The sequence below is a fragment of the Sebastes fasciatus genome, chromosome 8, assembly GCF_043250625.1.
Source record: "Sebastes fasciatus isolate fSebFas1 chromosome 8, fSebFas1.pri, whole genome shotgun sequence".
In the NCBI taxonomy this organism is placed as follows: Eukaryota; Metazoa; Chordata; class Actinopteri; order Perciformes; family Sebastidae; genus Sebastes; species Sebastes fasciatus.
Genome location: NC_133802.1, coordinates 33,147,443 through 33,173,980, shown reverse-complemented (window position 1 = coordinate 33,173,980; position 26,538 = coordinate 33,147,443). Strand labels below are relative to the sequence as shown.

Genomic DNA, 26,538 nt, shown 5'->3' with positions numbered 1-26,538 from the left:
CCCCCCCACACACTCACACACCTTTCCGATTGATGGCCGCCGTGTCCCACCATTCCTGTAACTTTCCAGAACCAACAATCCGACGTTCACACACACTTTTGGCCAGCTGCGTGGAGGTGAGAAAGGTGCTAGGGTTTGAACTTCTCTCTCTCAAGCTGCTTTTTATTCTTAAAGGGACTGAATTTAACTTTCTACACATATAAATCGTGAACAGGTTGTAACCTAACCTAAGAAATGAGAACTTCCGCGACTTTCTGGGTTTCCTCTATCAGCCTGTAGACTGATTTCAATGTGACGAACCCGGGCCCGTTTATACCGGGGAAAAGTGCCTTTATTTTCAGCTCTGCTTACAGGGCTATCAGTGTGCAACCATAGCTAATGTTTGGTTAGAAATGGAGTCCATTAACGCCAATAAACGACCAGACCCCGCCACATCTCAGACTCCAACACAAACTCCACAAAAAAAAAAAAAAGTTATATCTGGTGAAGCCCGTCTTGCAAAACAGGAATGTGACCGACGTCGGGAGAACACTAGGACCAACATCAGCCGGGCCTTTGATTCATGGAGGGACCTTCGTTTACGAGCATCAGCGCGAGCAACAGGACGCTGACTGTCGTTGACTTAGCGGCCACAGGCGTCACTGTTAACAAGCTATTTCTGATTCTCACATAGAGCCCCTTTAACACAACTATTTCTGTCACTTTTCATGTGACCGATGAGGTGAAATACCGTGGATCTCTCCAAGAAGTGAAGAAGTGTCTGAAATGTGCACCGTTACCTCCATCATTTAAACAATTTTGCAACTCCCTCTTCGCCGGCCTTTCCCTCCGCCTGGACTGCCCTCCGGTACGGTCGTCCACAACAACTACAAACACTTTTGATTTCCGACTCCCGCTGTGCTCAAAGCTTGTTCAAACCTAAATAACTTTATTTTATGGTGGGCCCAAAAAAGTATTTAAAAAATTACTTTAATTAAATTCCCAAAACAAAAATGTTTAAATTGTAGCACAGACCTAAACGTTTCCTAAGACCACACACAATGTGATAACAATATGATGAACAAGACTAGAGATATTTCCATTTGAGAACATCTTTGGTTCGAATAATATATATATAATGGTATAAGCATCGTATATATTTTAGCTTCAAGTCGTACACTGTGGAAAACGTATGATTTTAAAACTTTTAAACACATTAAAGGGATAGTTTAGGTGTTTCGAAGTGGGGTTGTATGAGGTGCTTATCCATAGTCAGTGTGTTACCTACAGTAGATGACGGTCGACACGCCCCCAGTTTGGAGAAACAGACAGGAGTTACCGAACAGAACCAAAGCAATGTACTGCTGCGGACTGGAGCAAAACGTATTTTAGCCACCTCCCATAAAAGAGGTCCCATAAACAAAACAATATCAGTTTAAGTGTACGCTTTATTTAGAATATTTTCACCGGTTTACCTCGCCGACAGACAGCCCTTTACGACGGGAAACTGAAGCGGTTGTATCCGTCTATGCTCTCGCCAAAGCCACCAGACTCAATTGGCGAGAGCATAGACGGATACAACGGCTTCAGTTCCCCGTCGGAAACGTAGACTATATAGCGGCATCATAGCGAGGTAAACCAGTGAACATATTCTAAATATAGCGTACACTTTAACTGATATTGATTTCTTTTAGGTGGCTGGTACATCACTTTGCTCCCGTGTCGGTACTCCTGTCTGTTTCTCTAAACTAAGGGTGTGCCGACCGTCATCTACTGTACTGTAGGTAATACACTGACTTTACTACCCCACTTCAAAAAACCCAAACTATGCCTTTAAATACAATTTTAAAGAAAAACTTAAGAGGTTTGGAACTTGTGTTGGGCAATAATTAAAACTCATAGTTTGTTGTGTTTCAATAGAATCATATTGTCATGAAATAATGATAGTGTAATGCAGTCAAAATGAATAATGAAACAATAAACTAACTAATAACTATTTAATAATTATCTATTTAAAGTTTTATAACCACGTTAGATGGATGGATGGAGTCACACATGGGTATCTAGTGCGTATGTGCGTGCATATGCATGAAGACACTGTATATATCATATTTTGCGTGCAGACTACAACGCACCTGCATTCATTCATTTATCATTTTACAATCTCCCGTACGCGTTCAGTTCCCATGATGCCTCCTGATTTTACGGGGCAATTTTTAGAGGCTGTAGATTAAGAGCTATACGTCGCAGAAAAATAAGGTCAAACAAGCGGTATTTTTACACAGTTTATTATTAGATATGAGGCTTTTGTGCATGCCTATGTGGTATGTACAGTAGATAGTGTTTATTATGTGTGTGTGTATGTGTGTATGTGGTAACGGCGGCTGCTGCTGCTGCTGCTGCTTAACGTAGGGCGCCGCATCCCGGAGTTGAGGAGGTTGGTTATATAAGGCGGGCTCGATAAGCATGGGTGACTTTTTGACAAAATGCAATGTGATATAATGTGATGTGTGACAAAAGTCAGGTTTGGAAAACATGCTTTCGGGTGGAGAGGAGAGAGAGAGTGTAAGACTGTGTGTGTGGATCAGTCAGAGAAAGTGACCGACACGTCTGTTGACAGAAATGGTTAAAGTATGAGCGTGTATGTGTGCAGATGAGGCCGGATGCGGCAGGTTAAAGGAGCCAGTATTCTGGCCATAGGCAGGAAGCTAGTTCTGTGTGTGTGTGTGTGTGTGTGTGTGTATGTGTGTGTAGATACGCCGAGGAAACAGGTCACACGGAGAAGGCTGAAGTTACATAAGCGGGTAGGTTTGGAAGATTTGGGTCATGGCAGCTGAGTTAAATACAAAAGGGGCAACATGAGACGGCGTTTCCTCTAAATGGTCTTGAAAAAGTTTTGAGGCAACAACACTTTTTAACAAAAACAACGCTGATTACACTGAAATGGTCGGCTGCTGCTGGTGAAGTCGGGTCCACTGGAAACATACAGGGCAGCCCGACTGGTTCACAAAGTGAGAGGAGAGGGGGAAGGACTTTTCTGAGATTTCCAGGAGTCCCGTTCATTTTCTGTATAAACGACGCAGCTGGAGCACTACAGTACGACGCTCCTCATCAGCCTTAGAAAAATATCTGCTTCTTTGATAAAACGGTCAAAAGGTACAAGGCTGTGTGAATAAAAACTGAAGGAGCGAGGTAAACTACGTCTCCCAAACAACATGTCTGTGATAAACAAAAGTTTAACCCTTTGAACTCTGCAACAGAAATGGTCCGCCAGTGCCTACAGTACACGGGTATTTTTGCTTATTGTGATGTTGTTTCTTCAAATACTTCATATCCCTAAAATCTGTACAACCTAAGCTAAAAGGCTATGTAAGTCAATAAATCATATTAATTGATAAAAGTATTGAATCTGTGACAAAAATCAGAATTTTTTTTTAGGGCTGTCAAAGTTAACGCCACTAATTTCTTTAATGCAACGTCCGATTTTTAGGTTGTAGCGGGCTCAGTTTTAAAACTAGAGTGAAGATACTGGTATCATATGAAACTACAAAACCTAAAGAATCCATTGGTACCAACCATGTCATACTAGCTTGTCAGGAAGGAGGTTAAATAACGCTTCAAACTTACGCTACATTTTGGCGAGGAAGAACTGTCATGGCCATTTTCAAAGGGGTCCCTTGACCTCTGACCTCCAGATGTGTGAATGTAAATGGGTTCTATGGGTACCCACGAGTCTCCCCTTTACAGACATGCCCACTTTATGATAATCACATGCAGTTTGGGGCAAGTCATAGTCAAGTCAGCACACTGACACACTGACAGCTGTTGTTGCCTGTTGGGCTGCAGTTTGCCATGTTATGATTGGAGCATATTGTTTTATGCTAAATGCAGTACCTGTGAGAGTTTCTGGACATTATCTGTCATTGTTTTGTGTTGTTAGTTGATTTACAATAATAAATATATACATACATTTGCATAAAGCAGCATATTGTCCACTCCCATGTTGATAAGAGTATTAAATTCACATTTAAAGGGACTGTTTGTAACTTTTTAAGCGTATAAATCTACCGGGTCGGGACTCCAGTCGGTTGCCATTAAACCAAAAGAAGACGGTGCAACAAGATGATGTAATAAAAAAAAAAGAGCGCTTGTCAAACCTCAAACGAACAAAACGATGTGGAAAACTTGATGGAACAATATGACATTTATGTTTGTTTAGTGAATTAATTTGAGGAGTATTGCAGCTTCATCATCGCTGCCAACACAGATCGGATGTTTTTCTCTGCTGCTAATTTATTCACTAAGCTGCTTTTTGTTTTTATCCATAAACCAACTCTTCCACCTTCAGACAACTGTTTAGTTATTTGTGTTTATTTAAGCTGTTACATTATTTTCGGGTGTTTCCACTGAGGTTTAAGTGCAAACCGAAAATGTGCACAAAAACAGGTGGATGGCATTTAGTGTTCCTGTGACTGTGTTACTGTGTTACTGTGTTCCTGTACTGCTGTAAACATTTAAATAATTTATCATGCTGGCTTTTAAGTAAAGACAACCAATACTTGTTTCTCTCCTTTTTCATACCAGATATTACATATCTGAGACCCAGCCATTATTTAAGTATGGCTTTTAGATTAATTAAGAATTTACAGGACATTTAACATGCATAACCTGACGTATCAACTTCAGCACTGTTGTAATGTAAAAATAAACTGTATAAATCAAACTCATATTAGTTCATGGGAAACATAAAGCCCAATTTGATCTCAAGTGGGCCGGACCAGTAAAGCCATTGGATAATAACCTATAAAAAAACCTCCACATGTTTCCCTTTCTTTTAGTGTCAAGAAGTACAATCTGAAAACATTCACAATTAATGAACAATCCATTTACTAAACAGATGATGAACAGCCTGAGATGTCTCACTGATCTCTCGACTACGACTAAAAACAGACTGCTGTTAACAATTAATTAATCTGCTCTGTACTCGCAAGTTCTTGTATTTTTCACCAAGATGAGTCTGATAGTGGCGCCGAATATTATATTCCTTGAGCACTGAACGGTGCTGTGAAGATACCGAGCACACCGGCTTCCCATTTACCTCTGTGACGAAACAGGAACTGGTCCTTTTTTCTTCAAAAACCCAACACTTTGTGTCTTTTCTCCTTTTTGGCGAAGACATTTTCCACCGTGCCGGTTCTGGCCCCGCGGGCCGTATGTTTGACACCCCTGGTATTAAGCTTAAAATGTCACTTAAACGATAATGTACAATTTTACAGCTGAAAACTACGACGGAGTATTAGGGCCACATTGAGGGGGAAAAAATCTGAGATTTCAAGAATAAAGTCTTAATTTAATGAGAATAAAGTCTTAATTTAATGAGAATAAAGTCTTAATTTAATGAGAATAAAGTCTTAATTTAATGAGAATAAAGTCTTAATTTAATGAGAATAAAGTCTTAATTTAATGAGAATAAAGTCTTAATTTAATGAGAATAAAGTCATACTATTTCAAGAAAAAAAAGTCGCAATATTACGAGAATAAAGTCATAACTTTAACCTCTACAAAAGAGTCAGTTTCTCCATCAGGTCCGTGTGGTTCTTTCTGCAGAATAAACTCAGTTTCTTGCTCAATCTTTTCCAGGTCCTGATACTGATGATGTTGTGGTGCTGATGAGCCAAAAGATGAAGGATTTGGTTATTTGTGAAACCTAAACTAACGTATACAAGTATACACAAGATGCTCCACGTTCCTCCTTTTCACACAGCTGCTCTATTTACACTCTAAAATAACATGTTAAATTACTACTTTATAATATTATGACGTTATTCTCATAATATTATTTTTTTTTTTCTCGTAAACTTATGACTTTATTTTGAAATCTCAGATTTTATTTTTTTTCCCTCAATGTGGCCCTATATGGTCGTAGAAAACAAATGCAAAATTGAAAGACAATAATTTAAACAACTGTCAATGCACTGTGAAATCCAATGTTCTGGACCGTTGTGGTTTTGGAGAAGGCTGAGCCTCAGAGGCTGGAGAAAAGTAGATCTTTACCTTTACGTTTGAGAATAAATCCACTAACGTGTCGAGGTGTAACAGAAAGGCTGAGAGTCTCTACAAGGTAAGAGAGGAGCTCCTTCACGTAGGTGACTGTGTAAATCCCTGCTCCGCTGTGCGTCTGCAGGGACACTGAGGTCAAAGGGCGAGAGGTTTTGCTGGCCGTGATATTAACCTGCGGAGGATCTATATGGAGTTTGACGTGCACACACACCCACACGGCAGCATTCAGGAGCTTCTCGTGCCCTTCAGGATGAATGCATTTTGGTGTCATAAAGGCAGGTGCGCCCACAGACAGAATAAGAGACGGAGAAACAGAGAGAGAAAAGGAAGGAGGATACAGCAAGAGAAGGGATATTTGGAGAGAAGAGACACGGAGGAGGTTTTATTAACTTTCAGCTGAACCCATACAGTGCATAAAGAGAGGGTAAAATGTGGTAAAGTTTGAAGGTAAGGCAGAGGAGAAGGAGAAGGAGAAGGGGAGGCTGGTTGGTGGGGTTGGTGGGGGGGGGCTGCAAGAGGCACAAAGAAATAAAGAGCTGGAGTCGGCTGGAAGAGGGAGTGTGGGGGTACGCGCACATACGGACAGGTGTCTTAGATGTGAAAGTCTCCTGAGTCTTCTGAGCATCATTGAGATGCCTTATTATATCCTGATGGTGACGGAGTGACAGACGCTCCGTGAGAACGCGGGGTTGGATACAAGTCACTACTTCAAACCCCATCTAATACATATTCATTTCATTTGATGGACCCTTCCCCCCGCCCTCTTCACTCCCCCACTGAAGTACTTCTATAAGATGAGCTCTGTGTGTGTGTGTGTGTGTGTGTGTGTGTGTGTGTGTGTGTGTGTGTGTGTGTGTGCAGCTGTGAGTATTTCCAGTGTTCGCTCAGGTTTGTAAGCAGGTGTGTGTGCACCTGTGAGACACACACCTGTTTATCCATCTAAATATGTGTGTGTGTGTGTGTGTGTGTGTGTGTGTGACTGTGTGACAAGGTGGAAGTAGTGTTGCTGTTGTCTCTGGAGATCTAGTAAGAAGCTCCAAAACAATAATATACTAAAATTCATTATGTTGTTCCTGCTGCAGCACAACGTGTCCTGATGTGTCCTAAATCAGCTGAATCATTGCGGAGCAGGTTACATACAGTACGTCTGACGCTCCGGGCAACGCCATGAACACATGCGTTTCCACTGTATCCTCACAGTCAAACCGGCGTATGAATAGGCTCGTTGGAGACGAGCCAGGTCTGCGCAGAATCGATCACCGGCGATCCCCGCGCAATGCACGCCGGTTAGATTTGTGTCCGACTTGATGCCGACTTGCTCTGACGTCAACGATAACCTCACGAGATCGAGGCGGCCGCAGTTGCTCTCCACCGACTGCAAGACCCAGGGCATGATGGGAAACGGCAGGCTGTCTCCTGATCAAGAAGCTGATTGGCTCTTAATTTTGACAGCAAACACCACGTGTTGTAGAAAGTCACAACTTTCAACAACTACAACAACTCTCTGTGTTTGTATTGTAATGTTTAACGCTAGATTGTAGGAGTCTCATGTTGTGCAATGAAGGTTTCATCTGTTAACAAACACATCTTGTGTGGTTGATAATAACATTAATGAAGGTTATCTATATCGCACTTATCAACACGAACGCTCATTATATGTCACTTTTTCTGTGACTTCCTGTAAGTTCAGTGAAGGCTGCTGGAAACTGTCCGACTTGAGCACAGCTTTTTGTTTTTGTCTCCGCCCCCTCCCCCCCTGCTGCTGCCACCTGAGATTGTCTACTTTCCAGGCGAGGCGCAGTTCATCTCGAACGAGCCTAAGGACACAATAATGCGCAGGGCAAAAGCGTGCAATAAGAACGCCGTTCTTGCTTTAGGTGTGTCATTTGTTCGCCATGTAGTCTGTACTGACTGCAACGTAATCACATCCACGTAAATATGCTACGCTCAGAGCTAGTGATGTAGAATAAAACGAGAGAAAGACTGATTATGGCGGGCGGGTAGGGAGGGGAGGTGGACGGGTTCAACAAACAGGACTCTCAACCAGGAGACCGCTGTTTTGTTTTGTGAGTGACGTTAGTGACTGTATAAAGTGCCATCCTCCAATAAAGCTGTTAAACGAAGAGCTGCACGTTTTCTGCAAACCAGCACACCTCCAACACGTCATCAAGGTAAACAACTTCTTTTACCTCGCCATGCTGGTCAGAGGAGAAACACCGAGTGGTCGCAGTTGCTCAGTGTTGCTGCAGTGGTAAAACTATCCCGCAAAGATCAGAGAAAAGTTAGAGTAATCTGGAGACCCCTCGGATTTATCTCGTGACCTTTGGGGGTGTCCCCGTCTCCATGTTGGTCACCGCCATCCCGACCTGCCAAACATTAGACATCCTCTACCACCGACCGTCCTCCACGTGTCACATCAGCAGGATTTCTCAGCTGATTTAGAAAGACAAATGCTCTCAGCTGTGTTACTTTAATATTGAGTTTCAAAGACAACACAGACACCACACGAGGTCGCGGAGCAGCAAGAGGTCACGGCGGCACACTTCCTGTTACTGGTCGTGTCGAGCAGAGCGATGTGGCGAAGTGACAGCTTCTGTCAGCAGGAAGGAGGAAGGAGGAAGGAGGAAGGAGGAAGGAGGAAGGAGAGCCCTGGTTGTCCTCTGCTGCTCCACTAATGTTTGTTTAATGAAGACCGCTCTACAGCGACTTATCAACTTCTTAATTAAACGCTGGTGAGCTGTGTTGAGCCGTTCAGGTTGATGTAACGGTTAGCATTTACAAACCACGATCACATCTCTTTTATTTAGTTTAGTCATCTGACAACAGAATTAAAGAGAGTTTGGGGGTTTAACCATTTCAGGAAAGTAACCCGACCAGTGGGAAACCTCCGAAATGACCTGAAAGAGTGGAGGCGTGTCGTTTTTTTACATGCAAACTCATCAAATATTGCCGCTTGGTCAGCGCCCCTCGGCATCAGATACCGACGCACCGGGTACCCCTCTAGCGTTACTTTTGGACGTACCGGGGACGGCGTGTCAGTATAGCTTTGTTACATTCATAGTGTCTGTAAGAGCCAAATATGGTGTTAGAATAACCAGAAATGTAATCGGAGGGAAATGGACTTTAAGCACGACGAAGCCAATAAAATCATTGTTATTCTACAACATGTCTGCAGATTCTGTGAGGAACACAACACACAATGAAGCACCAGGTCAACCAGGTCACTCCTGGGTTAGACATGTCAGTAGCTTATAGTAACAGGATGTATTCAAAACTGCCTACTGCGTACTACTGAGGAACGTAGAATGCAGTACATACTGCGTTCCTCAGTAGTATGCAGTATACAGTACATACTGCAGTATGCAACAGTTAAAGTGATGTATTTAGCAGGATGCTAGACCAGACTTTAGCCTTTAAACCAGCTTTTAAAGCACTGGACAAAAAAAAAGAACTTACAATATTATCGAAAAATACAACTTAGATTTAGTTTGTTTACTTTATAAGATACTGCAGGTTTGAACTATTTATTCTAACAGCTCATAGTGAAGTCAGACAAACAGGATCATCGACGAGGGGAGACGGGAGATATAAAACATTCAACATTTACGTTACTCAAACTGCTTTTTTCAGTTCCAGCAACCAAACAGTGGACTGATCTCCCTCCAGATATTAGAGGAATGTTAAAAAGGGTCATGTTGTCTCAGCAGGTATCTCTCTCTCCGCCGTTAGAGGCGGTTATCTCTCTGCCCCCGTCAGAGGCTGCTCTTTCCCTCTCCTCTCCCTCGCCACTCTGCTGCTCTGTAGCCGGCTGGCGAGCTTACGCCCGCAGGCGATTGTGGAGCTTTTCAACTCCAAAAAGGCAGATAATCACAGGTTCCCGTTTATTTTTAATGGACATTTGTGTTTAAACAAACTATCCGTCAGCAAGGAAATAAAAGCCCCTCGTCTACAGACCGATCTCTAGAGATCTCCAGCCAGCTCACAGAGGTCTGTGAGCGTGATCGCCCGGCTGGTGAGGTAGCGACCCCGGCAGGCACTATAGCTAGCTGTCACGGCCGTTTTAGGAGCTTCTAAACTCCAAAAACGTTGGAGCAAATGTTCGATTCGCCGTCTAATATCGTAAAACTGTCAATATTCTAAATCTACACAGTTCATTTCTCGACTCAAAAATGTTCAGAAGTGAGTTTAGTGATGAAATATCTACGAAAAATGTAAAAAAACAAGCCGTTTTTGGCTGCTGTTGTTGTAACCATAGATTTTGTTTTTGTTTGCATACTACATGCTACATTTTGGCCAAATCAGTACGTACCATTAGTATAGTATGTGGTTTAGAATACAGCCAATGACTGAGCTCCTATAACAGTGTCCTTTCAAAATAAACTTTCACAGGAAGTTAGGTTTAGGCAACACAATCCATCCAAAGAGGACCCTCGCGCTCTTCATACTACGTCAGCTGTCTGGGCATCGATAATGCCATCGTGGGTTTACACCGGAGTTAGTTGAAAGCCAGCTACGTCGCAACACACTCGCTAAAGGGCGCCTCCGTGACCAAGCGGCGGTATTTGATGAGTTGGGATGGAGAACGGATCAGGATGCACGGCAGTCAAAGATTGACCCCCTGAGGTCGACGCTGTCGTATACAACAGAAAAGTACTCAATATCTTTTTTTAGAATATCTCCAAAACACTGCGATGTCGAGACTAACTTTAAAGTGCAGCTGCTTCGTCACCACCGGAGCTTTCTAATGAGGCGTCGGTGTGATCGAATTCCTTTCAGACGGTTTTTAATCCAGCTTTGAATAACAGTTTAGAGACTTCGTAAACCCAAAACCTTGAACCTTATTGTTCTCTGTGTAGTTTGAATATCAATTTCCGTTATATTTTTTCTCTCTCCTTAAGGTAATTTTAATTATTTATACATTCATGTGACATCACTGAAGCCTTCATATTCTGATAGCCCAGTTTGTCACAAAAAAAAAGAAAGATGTAATTGCCACGATTGTGCATTATTAGTGTTTTAGATTCTATCGTAATTATTACAAAAGGAGACGAGGCGGACCAAAAGGGTTGAGGTGGTTTCATGTAAAAGTATACATGTAAATAATACTGTGCATGTTTGATTTCAGTGTTCAGAGCACAAACAAGCTAAGTTGCCAACAGATGAAGAGTTTTTGTTACTTTATGCCACTTACTTTTGTACTATATCGAATTGATTTCAAAATACTGCTGCTGGTTTACAAAGCACTAAATGGTTTAGGGCCAAAATACATTTCTGATCTTCTGCTGTGTTCTGAACCATCCAGACCTCTCAGCTGATCTGGCTCAGGTCTGCTTAGTGTCCCCAGAGTCACAACTAAACATGCAGAAGCAGCGTTCAGTTTTTATGCACCAAATATCTGGAACAAGCTCCCAGAAACCTGCAGGACCAACTCCAACTCTGACTTCATTTAAATCAAAGCTTCAAACTTTCCTGTTTGCTGCTGCATTTAATTAAACCAGGTAATGATCTTATATACTGCACTAGAGCTTTTACTCTTGTGTGTTATATTCTATTTTAGCTTCTATCCTAGCTTTTATTTTTAGCTTGTTTTTATTTTCTAATCTTTAATGTTTTTATGTTTTTATAACTGATTTAATTATGTCTTTTGCACTTAGTCGTAATGTTCTTGAATGTTTCTGTAAAGCACTTTGAATTGTCCTGTTGCTGAAATGTGCTCTACAGATAACGCTGCCTTGCCTTGCCTTGCCTATATCAAGGTTTTATTTTACATTAACTCAATACTTCCACTGTCTTTCCATTGATTTTGAAAAATCGAAAAATTAAAATGACATGGTTCAGACTCTTAATGTCTTTAGGTCCGAATACTTACGATAGCAGTCTCCATGTAAAGCACCACACTCATACACTTCAGTCTAACTTTGTGAAACATCTACAGTTTCCTCTTTTGTTCTATAAAATATGTTATTTAGGATCTGACGAGAGACAGGCTCACGTCTCTTTGTGGGGATAGAAACCTGGGGACTAGCGGATAAGCTCATTCTGTGGTATAATTGTTGCATTCCAGAGAGCTACGGAAACCAGCCTTAAGCCTATTATTAGCCATATGGAGAGGGCTGCAGGCCGGCTGGTTAGAGAGAGAACCGCCGCGCTGGATGGGCGCCAAAATCCTCCAGGAGATAGCGAGAGAAATTCCTTGCTTTTAATTAAGAATTTAATACTGAGACTGCTATTAGTGATTAGTATGTAATTAAAAGCTTGAGCAGGGTTACACATACAAGTTAAATTAGTAGCTGCATGTGTGTTTATATATATTAATATGTGTGTGTGTATGGAGCGGACACTCTGCTGATAATCTCCATTTGTTCTTCAAACAGTTTATATTAAAAACACAAATGTGGTGGAGGAAAAGTGCCCCATGTATATATAATATATAATATATTGCCTCATACAGAAGTGTCATAGTTTCACAGTTCAACTTCTAGCAGATTGGGGAATTAAACAATATGTGTTGCATACGGGATGACCACAGTTATAAATCAACGTTAGATTTGTATTGAAGAAAAACTTTGTTGTTCATGATAAAGATTATTATTATTTTATAAGCTATACACACTGTTGTGGACAACAATGTGTATTTCTAACAAGGCTCCATAAGGGACATAAGTAGGTGTTGGGAATGTGGTGTGTTCATTATTATATTTGTTTATTTATTTTTATTAATATATATTTATAGTAGTATTTTTTATGTAATTTTTTTTATTTTATTTTAAATTTACAATATGTTTATAATATATTATTATTATTATTGATATTTTATTATCATTTTATAATTTTTTCTGTGTTTTTGAATACTTGTGTTTTTCATATCTGTTGTTATATTTACATATTATTTTATTTGGTATGGTTTAGGTCATTCAGGAAACAATAAAAAACATGATTAAATGTGTGTATTTTATTCATTTACATTTTATTTATCATTATTATTATTGTTATTATTATTAATAATAACAATAATAATTATTTATTTTTTAAATAATGTTTTTTATTTAATTTTAAATTTACTATATATATTTTTAGAATCTATTATTTATTATTATTATTTTATTATTGTTCTTATTATTTTATTATCATTATTACAATTCTTCTCCTCCCTTGTTTTTGAATACTTTGTTTTTCAATTTACAGTTACTATCTGTTATTATATGTAAATATTATTATATTTGATATGGTTGTTGTAGTCATTCAGGAAACAATAAAAAGTATAATTTGAGTAATAAGCCTCCATCTATACACTTTATTACTGAGGTTTCCAATGCGATCGTGGGTTGTTTTTAAACACACCAATACACTTTAGAAATGTACTGAGAAGCTACGGTGAAGCTGGATTCTGGCATTTTTTGCTGTTTTTGTCACCAAATTTGGGATTTTGTTTTCTAAAGGTTAATTAAATTTGCTCTCAGATATGAGCCTTGATAGCAAAATATATTTAAAATAAATAATTTTAGAGTCAAGGTTTGATTTGAACATGGAATCTACATTGTACATCAATATTTCTAACACGGTGTCAAGAGAGAGACTTTGACCTTGAGACACGCACATCTGGAACGCAGACTGGTTCTAACGTGACACGTAAACTGGGAACGCTGGGATACGTTTAACAGTTCAGTGTGTGTTACTAAGTGACGACGGAGGTCAACACAGAGTCGGAGGTGAGACTCAATAAAACAAACAAGCTGCTGTGGCGTTCTCCTCTTCCTGAAAATGACTCTCTGAGACAAAGGCACACTCACACAGACACATCTGTACACACAAACACACCATCTTGTACGCAGCGCCACACACGTACACAAGCACTACACACATACACACCAACCCTCCCGATTTTCCCAGGAGACTCCCTTTTTTCATCGCCCTCTTCCGGTTTCCCCCCGGGGGTCACAATTCTCCAGTATTTCTCCCAATTTATGATAAATGTTCGTCATCTCAGCCTGTTTCTGGAACTGAACAGTGTGTATAATCCCTACTTGTTTCCATCCGGACGACAATAGAGCCACACCAGCTGTCGTTTCCCGGCGGAAGAGAGCAGTCTACGCTCGCGACACAGCGCAGTTTGAGCTCATGTTTAAGCTGCGCTCGCCACGGCGCCCAAAGTCGGGTTTTGCTCCACGCAGCGAAAAGCTGTCGTGGTGCGGCGCAAGCCGTTGGAAAAAACAGGATTCAGAGGTCAGTGGTGGCGTTGTCGCATTGTGTCTGAAAGGACCTTACGTGAGTGAGAGACGGAGAGAACTAAGAGAAAGAAATACTCAAGCAGGAGCAAAAATAAATAAAAACGGATGAATATTAGTTAGGGATGCACCGATACCGATACCAGTATCGGGTATCGGGTCCGATACTGTGCTCATGTACTCGTACTCGCAAAACGGCATCGATACCACTTTACGGCAGCATGACGTTAATGTCTCGTCACCATCTTTCGGCCGTCACTTTCATTGCGCCACAGGGTTTTGCTTGCACCCTCTGACTCGTGCGTGCGTTAGACTCCTTGGTCCGTGTTTCAAGATGGGTCGGGTGGGTTGCACACATCACCGCAGACCCCCTGGCGCCTTTTATGTGGACCAAGCCCCGCCCTGGGGGCACGACGCGGTTGGGACACACTGAGGACAGTCCGCCCCGGTGACGCTTTGTCCATGGCCCCGGGAAGCACCTTCGCCCCGAGCCTTTCCAATCCAACCTAGAGCCGGTCGCGGCGCACCGCCTCGTATGCGGGACTCCCAAGCCTGCCGTGTGTCGCTCACACCCTCCAGCTGGCTGTTAACGAGGGTCTTATGGCACAGAGAAGTACTCGCATCGATACTCGGTATTGGCGAGTACACAAATGTAAGTACTTGTACTCGGTCTGAGAAAAAGTGGTATCGGTGCATCCGTAATATTAGTTTATGTCAGAGATTCACACGCCAAGTTCACACCAGAGGGGAGAATTATTCAGTTTTCTTTCCTGAGTTAAAGGTAAAATCAGAAGTTGTGGCAGTGAACTTATTGTTTTGTTATTTTCACTCTTTTAAAGTCATAAGAATGCAAGAAGCAAAGTCTCTGAAATTCAAATTTTTCGCTTTGGTTTAGAAATCCTCTTTTTTTTTAAGGTCTCCAGGTTGGCGAGTATGACTCCATACTGTAGATGTACAGACACACTCTGTGTTTTCCACATACCGTCTCAAAGCTGAACCACAACAAGCGCAGCGCGGTGGTGAAATGTCTGTTGTGCTCCGAGGACAGGAGCTCAGGAGCCCCGGTGCAGCTACAGCCACATAATGACTCCCAGCAGCCAGTGACGACAGCCCTTTCCTCCGCGTACGTAAGTACACTTGACACAGTGCGGCGACCTCCACCGAGCTCAGACCTCCCACCGAGCAGCCGGGAGAAGAGGATGGGTAGCCAGAATAACGGCCCAGTGCTGATTCATATCAGGTGATTGTCTGTGACATGTGGTGTTCAGCCAAAGGCCAAAAGGCCATTGCGGTAGCACTGCCCTTTACAACGTCACATTAGGCCTTGCTAATTCGCAGGCAATTAGCCCGGCTGCACGGGAGCTAGCCTGAGGCGACGGGGGAGGGCGCGGGAGAGCAGCACAGACTGCAACAAGCCATTTGGTGAAGGTAGGTACGCGTCTAGACTGAGTTTCTGAAGCGGTAAATAATGGGAAGGCCTTCACATTTCAATGTGAGGCGAGCTTTGAATAACCAACATTATATTCAGCCTGAATAGAAGAGAACAGAGCAGCACAGAATACAGATTAATCAATTCATCAGACTTTAAAATGTCAAAAAAAAATAGTGGAAAATACAAATAAAACAGCATAAAAAGGAAAGCGTATTAAGGCGAAACATAAAACACTAAACAAGAAAAGGGGATGAAGGTCAGTTTTCAGAATGTCTGATTGCACTTTGAGTATTTTTAATTACATACAAACTGACGAATATGAGACAAAAAGCAAAAGAATCACCGCCTCGCGGTTCTACACCTCCGCCAACCAGTCGTCTGTCCATCACTTCATCATATTTGTGTGAAATTGTCATAATCTGAATTATTGAGTTATGGCCAAAAAACATGTTTTATGAGGTCACAATGACCTTTGACCACCAAAATCTTTTCATCTGAGGATGGACGTTTGTGCCACATTTGATGAAATTCTCTCCAGGCGTTCACGAGAATGGGACGAACGAGTCTGAGAAGTGAAGCCAATGCTGAAGTGCCTTAAACTTGCATTCTTTCTAACAGCCAGCAGGGGGCGACTCCTCTGGTTGCTAAAAGAAGTCTGATTGTATAGAAGTCTATGAGAAAAGGAGCCTACTTCTCACTTGATTTATTACCTCAGTAAACATTGTAAACATGAGTTTATGGTTTCAATCACTAGTTTCAAGTCTTCTTCAATACAGCATGATGTTCATTTAGTAAATGATGGTCCCATTTAGAGTCAGATAGACCATAAAGCAGGGGATGCTTGATGGCGGGGCTACCTTGTGATTGATAGGTCGTTACCACGGCGTTGTCCGGTCTGGGAGTTGTCTTATATACAGTCTATGATACAGACAGACAACCTGAAAAGCTGTCACCGGCGCGGAGGCATAAAAAGAGAAACCCCCGTGTGTCTTTGGTCTCCCGAGTCGTGGTAAAGGTGGACCCTAGAGTGGAGGGACACGTGGGTGTGAAAGGGCTGCAGAGGGCATGGGAAAGTAGAGCAGGACGCAGACAGAGAGAGGGTTGGTAAAGATAACGTAAGGGAATGACGCAGCCTGATGCAACGCCGTTTGCATTCCACTCCAGTGTACTGTAGCTCCAGCCCGTTTGCTTTTAAAAACAGGAACGCTGGGCATGCACGCAGCGACACAAGATGAATTTCGGAGTGTCAACGAGCTCCATAAACAAATGGCTTATGCATTTGTGTGCTATTTAATTTTTTGTTTACGGATTTCTAAACCTCCTCCTCCACAGCTCCGGAGGAAGGTTCTCATCATTTACTCCTCAGATGAAAAGAGCTCTCCATATTCATCTCCAGCTAACACACAAAACATCTCACGACCTTGGAAAAGTGTGTGTGTGTGTGCAACACGTGCAGTAACCCCGTGGTGTTCAACCGGTGTACGTAATCGTGTGATTTCTAAGGATGGAAGCTGATGTGTGTGTGTGTGTGTGTGTGTGTGTGTGTGTGTGTGTGTGTGTGTGTGTCCTGGTTTCAACTCTGCCGTTCCTGCGCTCCCACATTATCATACAGAGCAGACGGAGTGCGTGTGCTGGGTAGTAAAACTCTCCTCTGCTCTCTGACAGTCTCCTCTCTCTTCTCCCCTCCACCCTCGTCTCCTCTCCTGCTGCGCTCCTCGTGTGTAATTTGCAGACTGCACACGTACGCTGCCTACCTGAGTGGGAGTCTCTCTGTGGGCGTACGAGCTCGTGTGTGTGTGTGTGTGTGTGTGTGGAGGGTGAAGGAGACGGCAAACACGGCCGACCACGTATGAGCCGCTCTCTGAAAACACGGATTTCAAAGTGTGCGCCTGCTCGCGGCGTGTGTGTGCCGAGCATGTCTTGCCTGAACGTGGCAGCCAGACAATCTCTGTGTCTGCGTCCCACTGTGTACAGCTGACAGCAATCACCTGAACTGGAATGAACCGGACTTATGTAACTTTCCCTGTGACGTCCGTGGCTGGTATAAAACAAATCCCCGCCGCTTTGAGTCGGGTCATCCAGGAAACAAAAGTTTAAACGGCCTTTTTCAAAACAGAAATGTGACTTGAAGTTCTGTTTAATTTGTTACTTTACCATCCATCCATCTGCAACCGCTTATCCCGTTAGGGGTCGCGGGGGGGCTGGAGCCGATCCCAGCCGACATTGGGCGAAGGCAGGGTACACCCTGGACAGGTCGCCAGTCCATCGCAGGGCTGACACATAGAGACAGACAACCATTCACGCTCACATTCACACCTACGGGCAATTTTAGAGTCCACAATTAACCTAACCTGCATGTCTTTGGACTGTGGGAGGAAACCGGAGTACCCGGAGAAAACCCACGCTCACACGGGGAGAACATGCAAACTCCACACAGAAGGGTCCCAAGCCGGATTCGAACCTGCAACCCTCTAGCTGTGAGGCGCCAGTGCTAACCACTGCACCACCGTGCAGCCCTTGTTACTTTACATGCTTCTTAAATGTCAGTTCATGCACAGGTCAGTGGGTGTGAAAATGTTGTTTTTGGGGCTGTCAAAGTTAATGCGATAACGCTTTAAATCCGTGTTAACACCACTAATTACGCATTAACACAACTTTTGGGTTGTAGCGGGCTCAGTTATAAAGCTAGAGTGAAGATACTGGTATCATATAAAACTAAAAAACCTAAGGAATCCATCGGTACCAACCATGTCATACTAGCTTGTCACGAAGGAGGTTAAATAACGCTCCAAAGTTAAGCGAAACTTTGGCGAGGAAAAACTGCCATGGCCATTTTCAAAGGGGTCCCTTGACCTCTGACCTCCAGATCAGTGAATGTAAATGGGTTCTATGGGTACCCACGAGTCTCCCCTTTACAGACATGCCCACTTTATGATAATCACATGCAGTTTGGGGGTCATAGTCAAGTCAGCACACTGACACACTGACAGCTGTTGTTGCCTGTTGGGCTGCAGTTTGCCATGTTATGATTGGAGCATATTGTTTTATGCTAAATGCAGTACCTGTGAGGGTTTCTGGATCAATATCTGTCATTGTTTTGTGTTGTTAATTGATTTACAATAATAAATATACACATACATTTGCATTAAGCAGCATATTTGTCCACTCCCATGATGATAAGAGTATTAAATACTTCACAAATCTCCCTTTAAGGTTCATTTTGAACAGATAAAAAATGTGTGATTAATAGCGATTAACTATGACGATGCCAGCGGTGTGTACGGTCGATGGTTGTTATGGACGTGTATAGAAAATTAATATTTATAACACAGGCAGCGACAGTCTTCTGGTACTTCTTCGCTACCTACCTAACGTTTATTTGGCACTCAGTTAATGTTAGTGTCTCATCCAGGCACATTTTTTCTAAGCTTGTGTCTCGTGAGGCCCCCCCGCCCCCGGTACCCGGTAAGCCGGTGCATTAAGGCGCTATTGATTCTGGGAAATGCAGGTAAACCTACAAGTTTTTACGAAAGATACAGAGTGGGCCAGTGAAATAGTTAACAATGAGGGTTTCTGGATCAATATCTGTCTTGTTAATTGATTTACAATAATAAATATATACATATATTTGCATAAAGCAGCATATTTGTCCACTCCCATGTTGATAAGAGTATTAAATACTTGACAAATCTCCCTTTAAGGTACATTTTGAACAGATAAAAAAATTATCGATTAATCAGTTTGAGTATTTTTTTTAAGAAGAAAAAAAGATTCTTAAATGTGAATCTTTTCTGGTTTCTTTCCTCCTCTGTGACAGTAAACTGAATATATTTGAGTTGTGGGCAAAACAAGACATTTGAGGACGTCATCTTGAGCTTTGGGCAACACTGATCCACATTTTTTTAACATTTTGCAGACCAAATAACTAACCGATTAATCGAGAGAATAGTCGACAGATTAATCAACGATGAAAATAATCGTTAGTTGCAGCCTTAAAAATGTGCTTTCAAAAACATATTCTGTAAAATAAGAGCATTATTGTTGCATTGTTTAAATGGACCTGGCCAACACAACTTCGGGTTGCACAACAAACTCTCTGCACTGATGCATAAATGCAAGAACACGTAAAAGTACGGCCTCGACACCATCAGTACTACAGCGCTTTAAGGATGCTACTTGAATGCAGCCGCACACACAAATCAATGAATCTAGAGGTGTAATTATGGGATACTAAAACATCCTGGCACCCAAATACAACCAGCAGGAGAAGGCAGTCATGAGCTGCAGCGAGAGAGAAAGCCTGAATGGTCTTAATAACCCCGATCCTCTCTCGCTCCCAAACAGAAAAACAAATTGATTGAATCCTACATGCAGGTAAGGAAGCTCTGCCAACACAACCTGGCTGGTATCATAACCTTTTTGTCTCCGTTTCTGGCATGCATCTCTGCTCAGGGAACGCTGTGTTGAAGATTATAGACGGGGAACAAACGCAGGTTGGTGAAAGGGAAAGAAGAAGAAGAAGAAGAGAGGAGTGAGTGACTAAGAGAGGAGGAGGAGGAGGAGGAGGAGGAGGAGGGAGGGATTGGTGGAGGGCTTGGGAGATGAAGATAGAAAGTGAAAGAGAGAAATAATGAGAGAAGAAGAAAAATGTCCCCGCTCTCAGAGAGATGAATTGGTTGATAGTTTGCAGACAGTCTTTTCAGTGTGTCAGTGGAAGGACTATATCCATCCCCTTCTTCACTAATAAGGTAGAGAATCCCCAAGACACAACCGGCGGGATCTGTTCATTTGTCTCCGGTAACACAGCCACCTCTCTGTTCATATTAGCCGGGATTTGCATAGCTGCATTTACATAAGGATTTAATAATGTCGTCTGAATGAGACGAAACGCATCTGTCAATCATCCCTGGTTCACTAAAAGGTTTCTGTGCTCTCAGAGGAGACAACCGGATCAGGTTTGTGAAGTTTGAGCACCGAGCGACAGGTCCACTATCCAATCCGCTTGTTGATTCCTAATCTAGGGGTTGGCTTTCAACATTTAGAAGTTATAAAGTAGGGATGTTAATAATTAACCGACATTAAGAATTGTAACCGATTAACGCTATCGGTTAAACGGTTAAAATAAATAGTAATAATTAATTAAAAAGAGAAGCAGCTTGTCTCTTAAAGCTGCAGTAGGCAGTTTATTTTTGGCATCATTGGGCAAAAATCACATAATAACCTTTCAGCATATTGTAATTCAAGTGTTCTGAGAGATAACTAGACTTCTGCTCCTCATCATGGCTCTGTTTTCAGGCTTTAGAAAATCTAGACTTTGACCAATTACAGGTCATTTCATTGAGAGAGCGTTCCTATTGGCTGTGCTCCGGTCATGTGTCCTTCACCAGATTTCACAATGGCACGGCGTCACAAACTTTCTCATTTTACAGCTAAACCGTGCACTACAAGATGATTCTGAGAACATCTGAGGAGAGAAATAGACATTACAGTAACAGAATATTGATTCATATTTGATCAGCGCTGCCTAGTTTGACCGTTTGGTCGGAGTTGGCGAGTGACTGACAGCCGGCTCTCATAGACAGCAGATGGATAGCAGACCTCAGATCAGCTCTGACTGCTTGTTTTCCTCCGGTCTGTGAAGTCTTGTAGATGCCGTTAGGAGCACCGGAGGACACCGGGGAACATGATTTTTTTCAGGTACCTGTTTCCTCTACTACTGTCACGATATATTGTTTTATAAAAATGACTTTTTTTAATCATATTTGCTCCAATCTCGCCTCCTTCAGCTTTACAGGAGAAAAGCTGGTCCACCTTCAGAGAGTCTGCGTTGCAAGATACAGAAAGTTGGTTCGGGTCTCTTGAGCTCACTTGAGCTGAGGAGTTGTAGCATTTATTGAGTTATTCCTTAAAGGAGTTTGAACCGTGTACAACACGTTTCAGTTTAAAAAACCCTCTTAAAAATACATAAATCCCCGATACTTTGGCCCAGCGGGGAGACACCTGAGGCCTGGCGGGCCGCCGGACATGCAATACACTGGCAGAAAACCCTGATACATACAGTAGGTGAAAGTAAAACTGACATATTGGACGTGATCCGAAACAGACCGTGGAAATCCAAACCCAACATTCATCTATGAATTCTTTTAAAAAGAGACCCCACACCAACAACAGCAATATAATAATAACGACCTAAGAATGAATTTATGTCGGATATTCAACTATTTGGTTATCCGTTCATTGGATAGGTAATCAATTTTCAATTTTGGTATTTGGATATTCTCATTTAACCCCTCGGGATTACAAACATAAAACATACCAAACCTTTTGGAAAAAGCTTCTTATTCAACAACAAATAATACCGTACAAGCGCTCCGAGTCACGTCACGGAGACAGGCCAAGTCAGAGCTCCCATCGCCGTCGCTCATGTCGGAGCGAAACACATGCGAGACTCAAGCCTCCGCTGGCTGCATTACACACGGGCTTACAGCACTGCCGGAGGCGGTGGTTTCGCGGACAGCAGCCTAAAAATGACGCCGTTTAGGAGGAGAGGGCCTGCAAGATGCTGAGTGTGGAGGCGTGAGCGTCGTCCACACGAGGCGTAAAAACAGCACTCTTGGACTCATGACGCATTTTTGTTTGAAAGACGATAACATAAACCTTTTTAGAGATGTTAATAATTAACCGTTTAACCGTTAACCGACATTAAGAATTTTAACCGATTAACGCTATCGGTTAAAACGGTTAAAAGAAATGTTAATAATGAATTAAAAAGCTGAGCAAAACTCAGAGGAGCGGCTTGTCACTTAAAGGAGAAAAGCTGGTCCACCTTAACAGCCCACCTTAAGAGAGTCTGAGCCGGCGTTGTAGGATACAGGAAGTTGTCTCGAGGAGTTGAGCTCGCTTGAGCGGAGGAGTTGTAGCATTTATTCACCGAAAAATAAACTGTACACACACTACAGCTACGTTCACAGCTATAACGCCACCGACAACCCCACACTCACCGCCGCCGCCGCCACACACACGGTGTCGGACCCTCGCTAAAGTTACGCCGCGCTCTATGTGTGTGACAACGGCGAGCACGAAGCCTCCAGCAACGCTCCAGCTGCTAACGTAGCACAAACACACACACACGGTCTGCTAAACTAAACTAAATGCTGCGGTGGTGGTGGTGGTGGACTTTTACTGGGAAAGTGGCTGCGTGTCCGTGACACTACACGCAGCACCGTGGCTGCTAAGTTAACGCTCCTGGACGGTGATCTGAGGACTCCGTTGTCTGTTGTCCTCCTACACTGCAGCTGGCGTACCGCTGCATGCCACGCACAAATCTTGTCGGTTAACGAGGGTCGGTTATCGGTTAATTTTTTTTTCAAAATTAGCATCCCTAAATCTTTTACATAACTTTCTGACTTCCTCAAATATGTCCTCCCACGGTGATTGTGATCATGTGACCACGAGATCAGAGCTGGAGCGCTGTTAGACATGTAGACACACAGACCTGAGACCAGCTATGGAAGCGTAACCCTAAAAAGCTAGACTCTACCATCACACAGTTTGTCTCGTCTTACCTTCCAGCCGCTGCCCGCCTCTCGGTAGTAGGGGAAGTTGTCACAGATCCACTGGTAGATCTCGCTGAGGGTCATCCGTTTGCGCGGCGAGCCGTTGATGGCGAAGGTGATGAGGCTGGCGTAGCTGTAGGGCGGTTTACCGTCTCTGTGCTGGGCGGCCTCCTCCTGGTCCAGCGTCGTTCCCGGATCCAGATGGACGATTTTCTTGCCAGGCCCGTGACCGTGATGGAGGCCGTGGTGGTGGTGGTGGTGACCGTGATGGAGACCGTGGTGGCCGTGGTGGTGTCCCGCGTCCGCCTTCTGGATGGCCGCCCTCATGCTGAGCTGGGGGAGCCAGTCCATGGAGGTCAGGCTGCTCTCCAGCTCAGAGGTCATGGCGCTGCTGCTCGTGGGGCCGACGGGTCAGAAGAAGGGGAAGGATGAGAGGCTCAGCGACGTGGCGTGTGGAGGATCTCCTGTTGGCTCACTGAACGGGTGCTGAGCAGCAGCCTTGGCTCAAGTCTGGAAGAGCAGGAGGTTTGTTTACTACGCCTATTCATCTCCTCTAGCTGGAGCAGAAAGCACACTTGGCAAACACACACAGATGTTAACTTGCACATTATTTTCCACACACAGTGTAGCTTTTGTATGATGGAAATATTTTGGCATGTTCGTCACATAAATATGATCTGCAACGTGAAAAGCTTTAATCAACATGAATTACAAAAGCAAAGCAGAATGGAGGGGGGGGGGGGCGAGGTAGGAGTTAAGTGTCTTACTCTTCCCATTCCTTTCCATCTTTCTTTGGGCCAAAGCATCTGGGGAAGTCACCGAAGTGAAAGGTAGAGTCCTTCCCTCGTGCATGTTCACAAGTTCTTCATTGAGCCACTGCGATGGCCGATGCTGCTGCTGCTGCTGCTGCTGCTGCTGCAACGCACAAAACACAGAACCACACAAGACGGTGAGCTCGCGCTGCCAGACAGCCTTCATAAGATATTAATATCGCACAACCGCTCAACTGGCCTCGGCATCTGTCCAACCCGATTAAAACTCGTCTCTCTTTCTGTCTCTCTCTGTGTTCTGCCTATCTGGATTGCCTCTCGCACTCTCGTTCTCTCCAAAGTGGAAATGGCAATTGGATCTGCAGAGTGACTAAAAGCTGGGGAATTGTTTTCACAAGTGCCTGCCAAATGGGGGGGAACAGCTCGGGAGGAATTCCAACCCTCTAGAGGAGCCCAAAGAATCGTCCCCTTTCCCTCGCTGTGTAACCCCCCACCCCCCCACACCGTGTTCCCGTTCTCCGACTTCTCGACGTGCCTCACTCTCCTGTCAAGTCCCCCCCCCCCACCCCGTCAGCGTCTCAGATCCTGTTCAGACAGACACACAAACAATGAAGAACTTTTAATTTGGTAGCTATTTTTAGAGCGGCGCTGAACTTAAAAAACGTGTCCTCCTGTGTACGTTTTGTTTTTTAATGTGGTGGGGGCTTTCTGCAAATACTTTTAACATGATTCAGAAAAAAAAAAGAAAGAAATCATTTGGTACACGAGAGAGAAATTACTCACCAATTGTTCTGTACTTCAGTCAGTCACAGAACATCCGTAGATTTGTCACTACTGGACTGAGAATGTCATGTAACTGTTACTCATCACGGGAGTGAAGATGTTGCTGCTCTCTGATTCAACAAAGAAAAACTGCCTTGTTTTGTGCTTTTCGAAGATAAAGCGTCCTACATTCAGGGCCGGGGCGCCTTAATGTGACTTGAGGGCCCCGGGCCTACGGACACAATATGCCAGGGCTACTTTAATTCAGAACCACCCATCAATGGACAGTGACAAATATTAAACAGAGTGCCCTCCTGACCAGTAAACAGAATATGAAAGTAGGGGTGTAACGATTCATCTACTACAGCGATGTATGGATTTATATTCCTACGATCCAACTACATCAACAGGTACTCAGCAAGTTGTCCTTCACGGGAGACGTATATCGATATAAAATCAATTGTATGGATACTAAGGATTTGCATCTTGTATTTAAGGACGACAAACGTTATATGAAAGTGTTTATTAGCACTTTTATTAGTAAAGAAATGTTAAACGTTACTCCGGTTCACTCGCCAGACATGCGCCAGCTTGCCAGCTCTGCCCTCTGCAGCACGAGCACGCATCCATGGCGTGCACGCGGACGAACGGCGCACTGGACTACTCGCTCTCTGACCTGGTAGACGACCCGGTCAGCAGAGTTTCAGGCGCTATCAATCCACTTGACGAGGAGGGCTTCAACCACAGGTGCTTTCCCCGTGCCCTGTCGTTTTTTTCATTCAGAGAAAAAGACTTTCCTTTCCCCGTCATGATATCTATGTGCACGGAGCATCAGCCTCACGTATCCAGCCGGACAGCAGACGGTCCGCGAGGCAAATTATCACGGGAGTAAAGTGAAAAACAAAACAGACAAGACTAGACAAGCCAAGCGGAGGATTTGGTGTCAAAGCGAAAAGCAAAAGTGCCTATTTGGCAATATTTTGGATTTAAACCCGATGCTATAAGGCAGGGGTCAGAAACCTTTACTATCGAAAGAGACATTTTAGGCAACAAAAAAAAAATCTGTCTGGAGCCACAAAACATGTGATCATTGTGATGAAGGTAACGCAGTTTATAGTCTAAGTATATAGTATATAAGTCTAATGCAGTGAGGGCCAAAGGGACAATACACTACGGAGTATTAGGGCCACATCGAGGGAAAAAAGTCGGAATATTACGAGAATAAATTCATATCTTTACGAGAAAAAGGAAAATAGCACGTAAAATCACTTTATTATGACTTTATTCTCGAAATCTCAGATTTATTTTTTTTCCTCAATGTGGCCCTAAATGTAAACAAAGAACAGTTATTCATTTCCAATTTTAAAAATCCACAGAGAGCCACTGGAGAGGAGCTAAAGAGCCGCAGGTTGCAGACTCCTGGTATAAAGGAACCGTAACGTTAATGAGGTAATCGCCGTGCGGAGGACGGAGCGGTCACAGCCGGTGTGCACGGCGGCGGTGGAAATCTTTACCATCCAACAGTAAAGATAAAAAAAAGCGCGATACACATATCGAGCGTCATCTTTTCCTGTAACATGTCCGCTGTAATCGGCTGTTGTTTAATAACCAGTGGGAAAATGTCCTAACCGTGACCTCCCTAATCATTATAAGACAATATGTCAACAAGAAGTGAAGACAAAGCTCGGTTATTGAGCCAAGTACAGTGCACAGCGGCAACACCAGAAGATCAGGCTTTTCAATTAAAGACCCGC

The 26,538-nt window shown here is 43.3% G+C and overlaps 1 protein-coding gene across 6 annotated transcripts in view; it reads right to left on the bottom strand.

The window, feature by feature from the left end:
• LOC141771994 (forkhead box protein J3-like) overlaps positions 1-26,538 on the bottom strand; it is an 83,002-nt gene that overhangs the window by 41,364 nt on the left and 15,100 nt on the right. The window contains exons 2-3 of one of the 6 annotated variants that reach the window (XM_074642581.1): positions 24,020-24,167; positions 23,262-23,762 (exon numbers count right to left, since the gene is read on the bottom strand). In XM_074642581.1, coding sequence (XP_074498682.1) covers positions 23,262-23,636 — 375 coding nt within the window. In that variant the 5' untranslated portion in view covers positions 23,637-23,762; positions 24,020-24,167. Of the gene's footprint in view, positions 1-23,261; positions 23,763-24,019; positions 24,453-26,538 lie in introns of those variants that run through there. The other 5 variants (XM_074642583.1, XM_074642582.1, XM_074642584.1 and 2 more) reach the window with 5 other exon arrangements.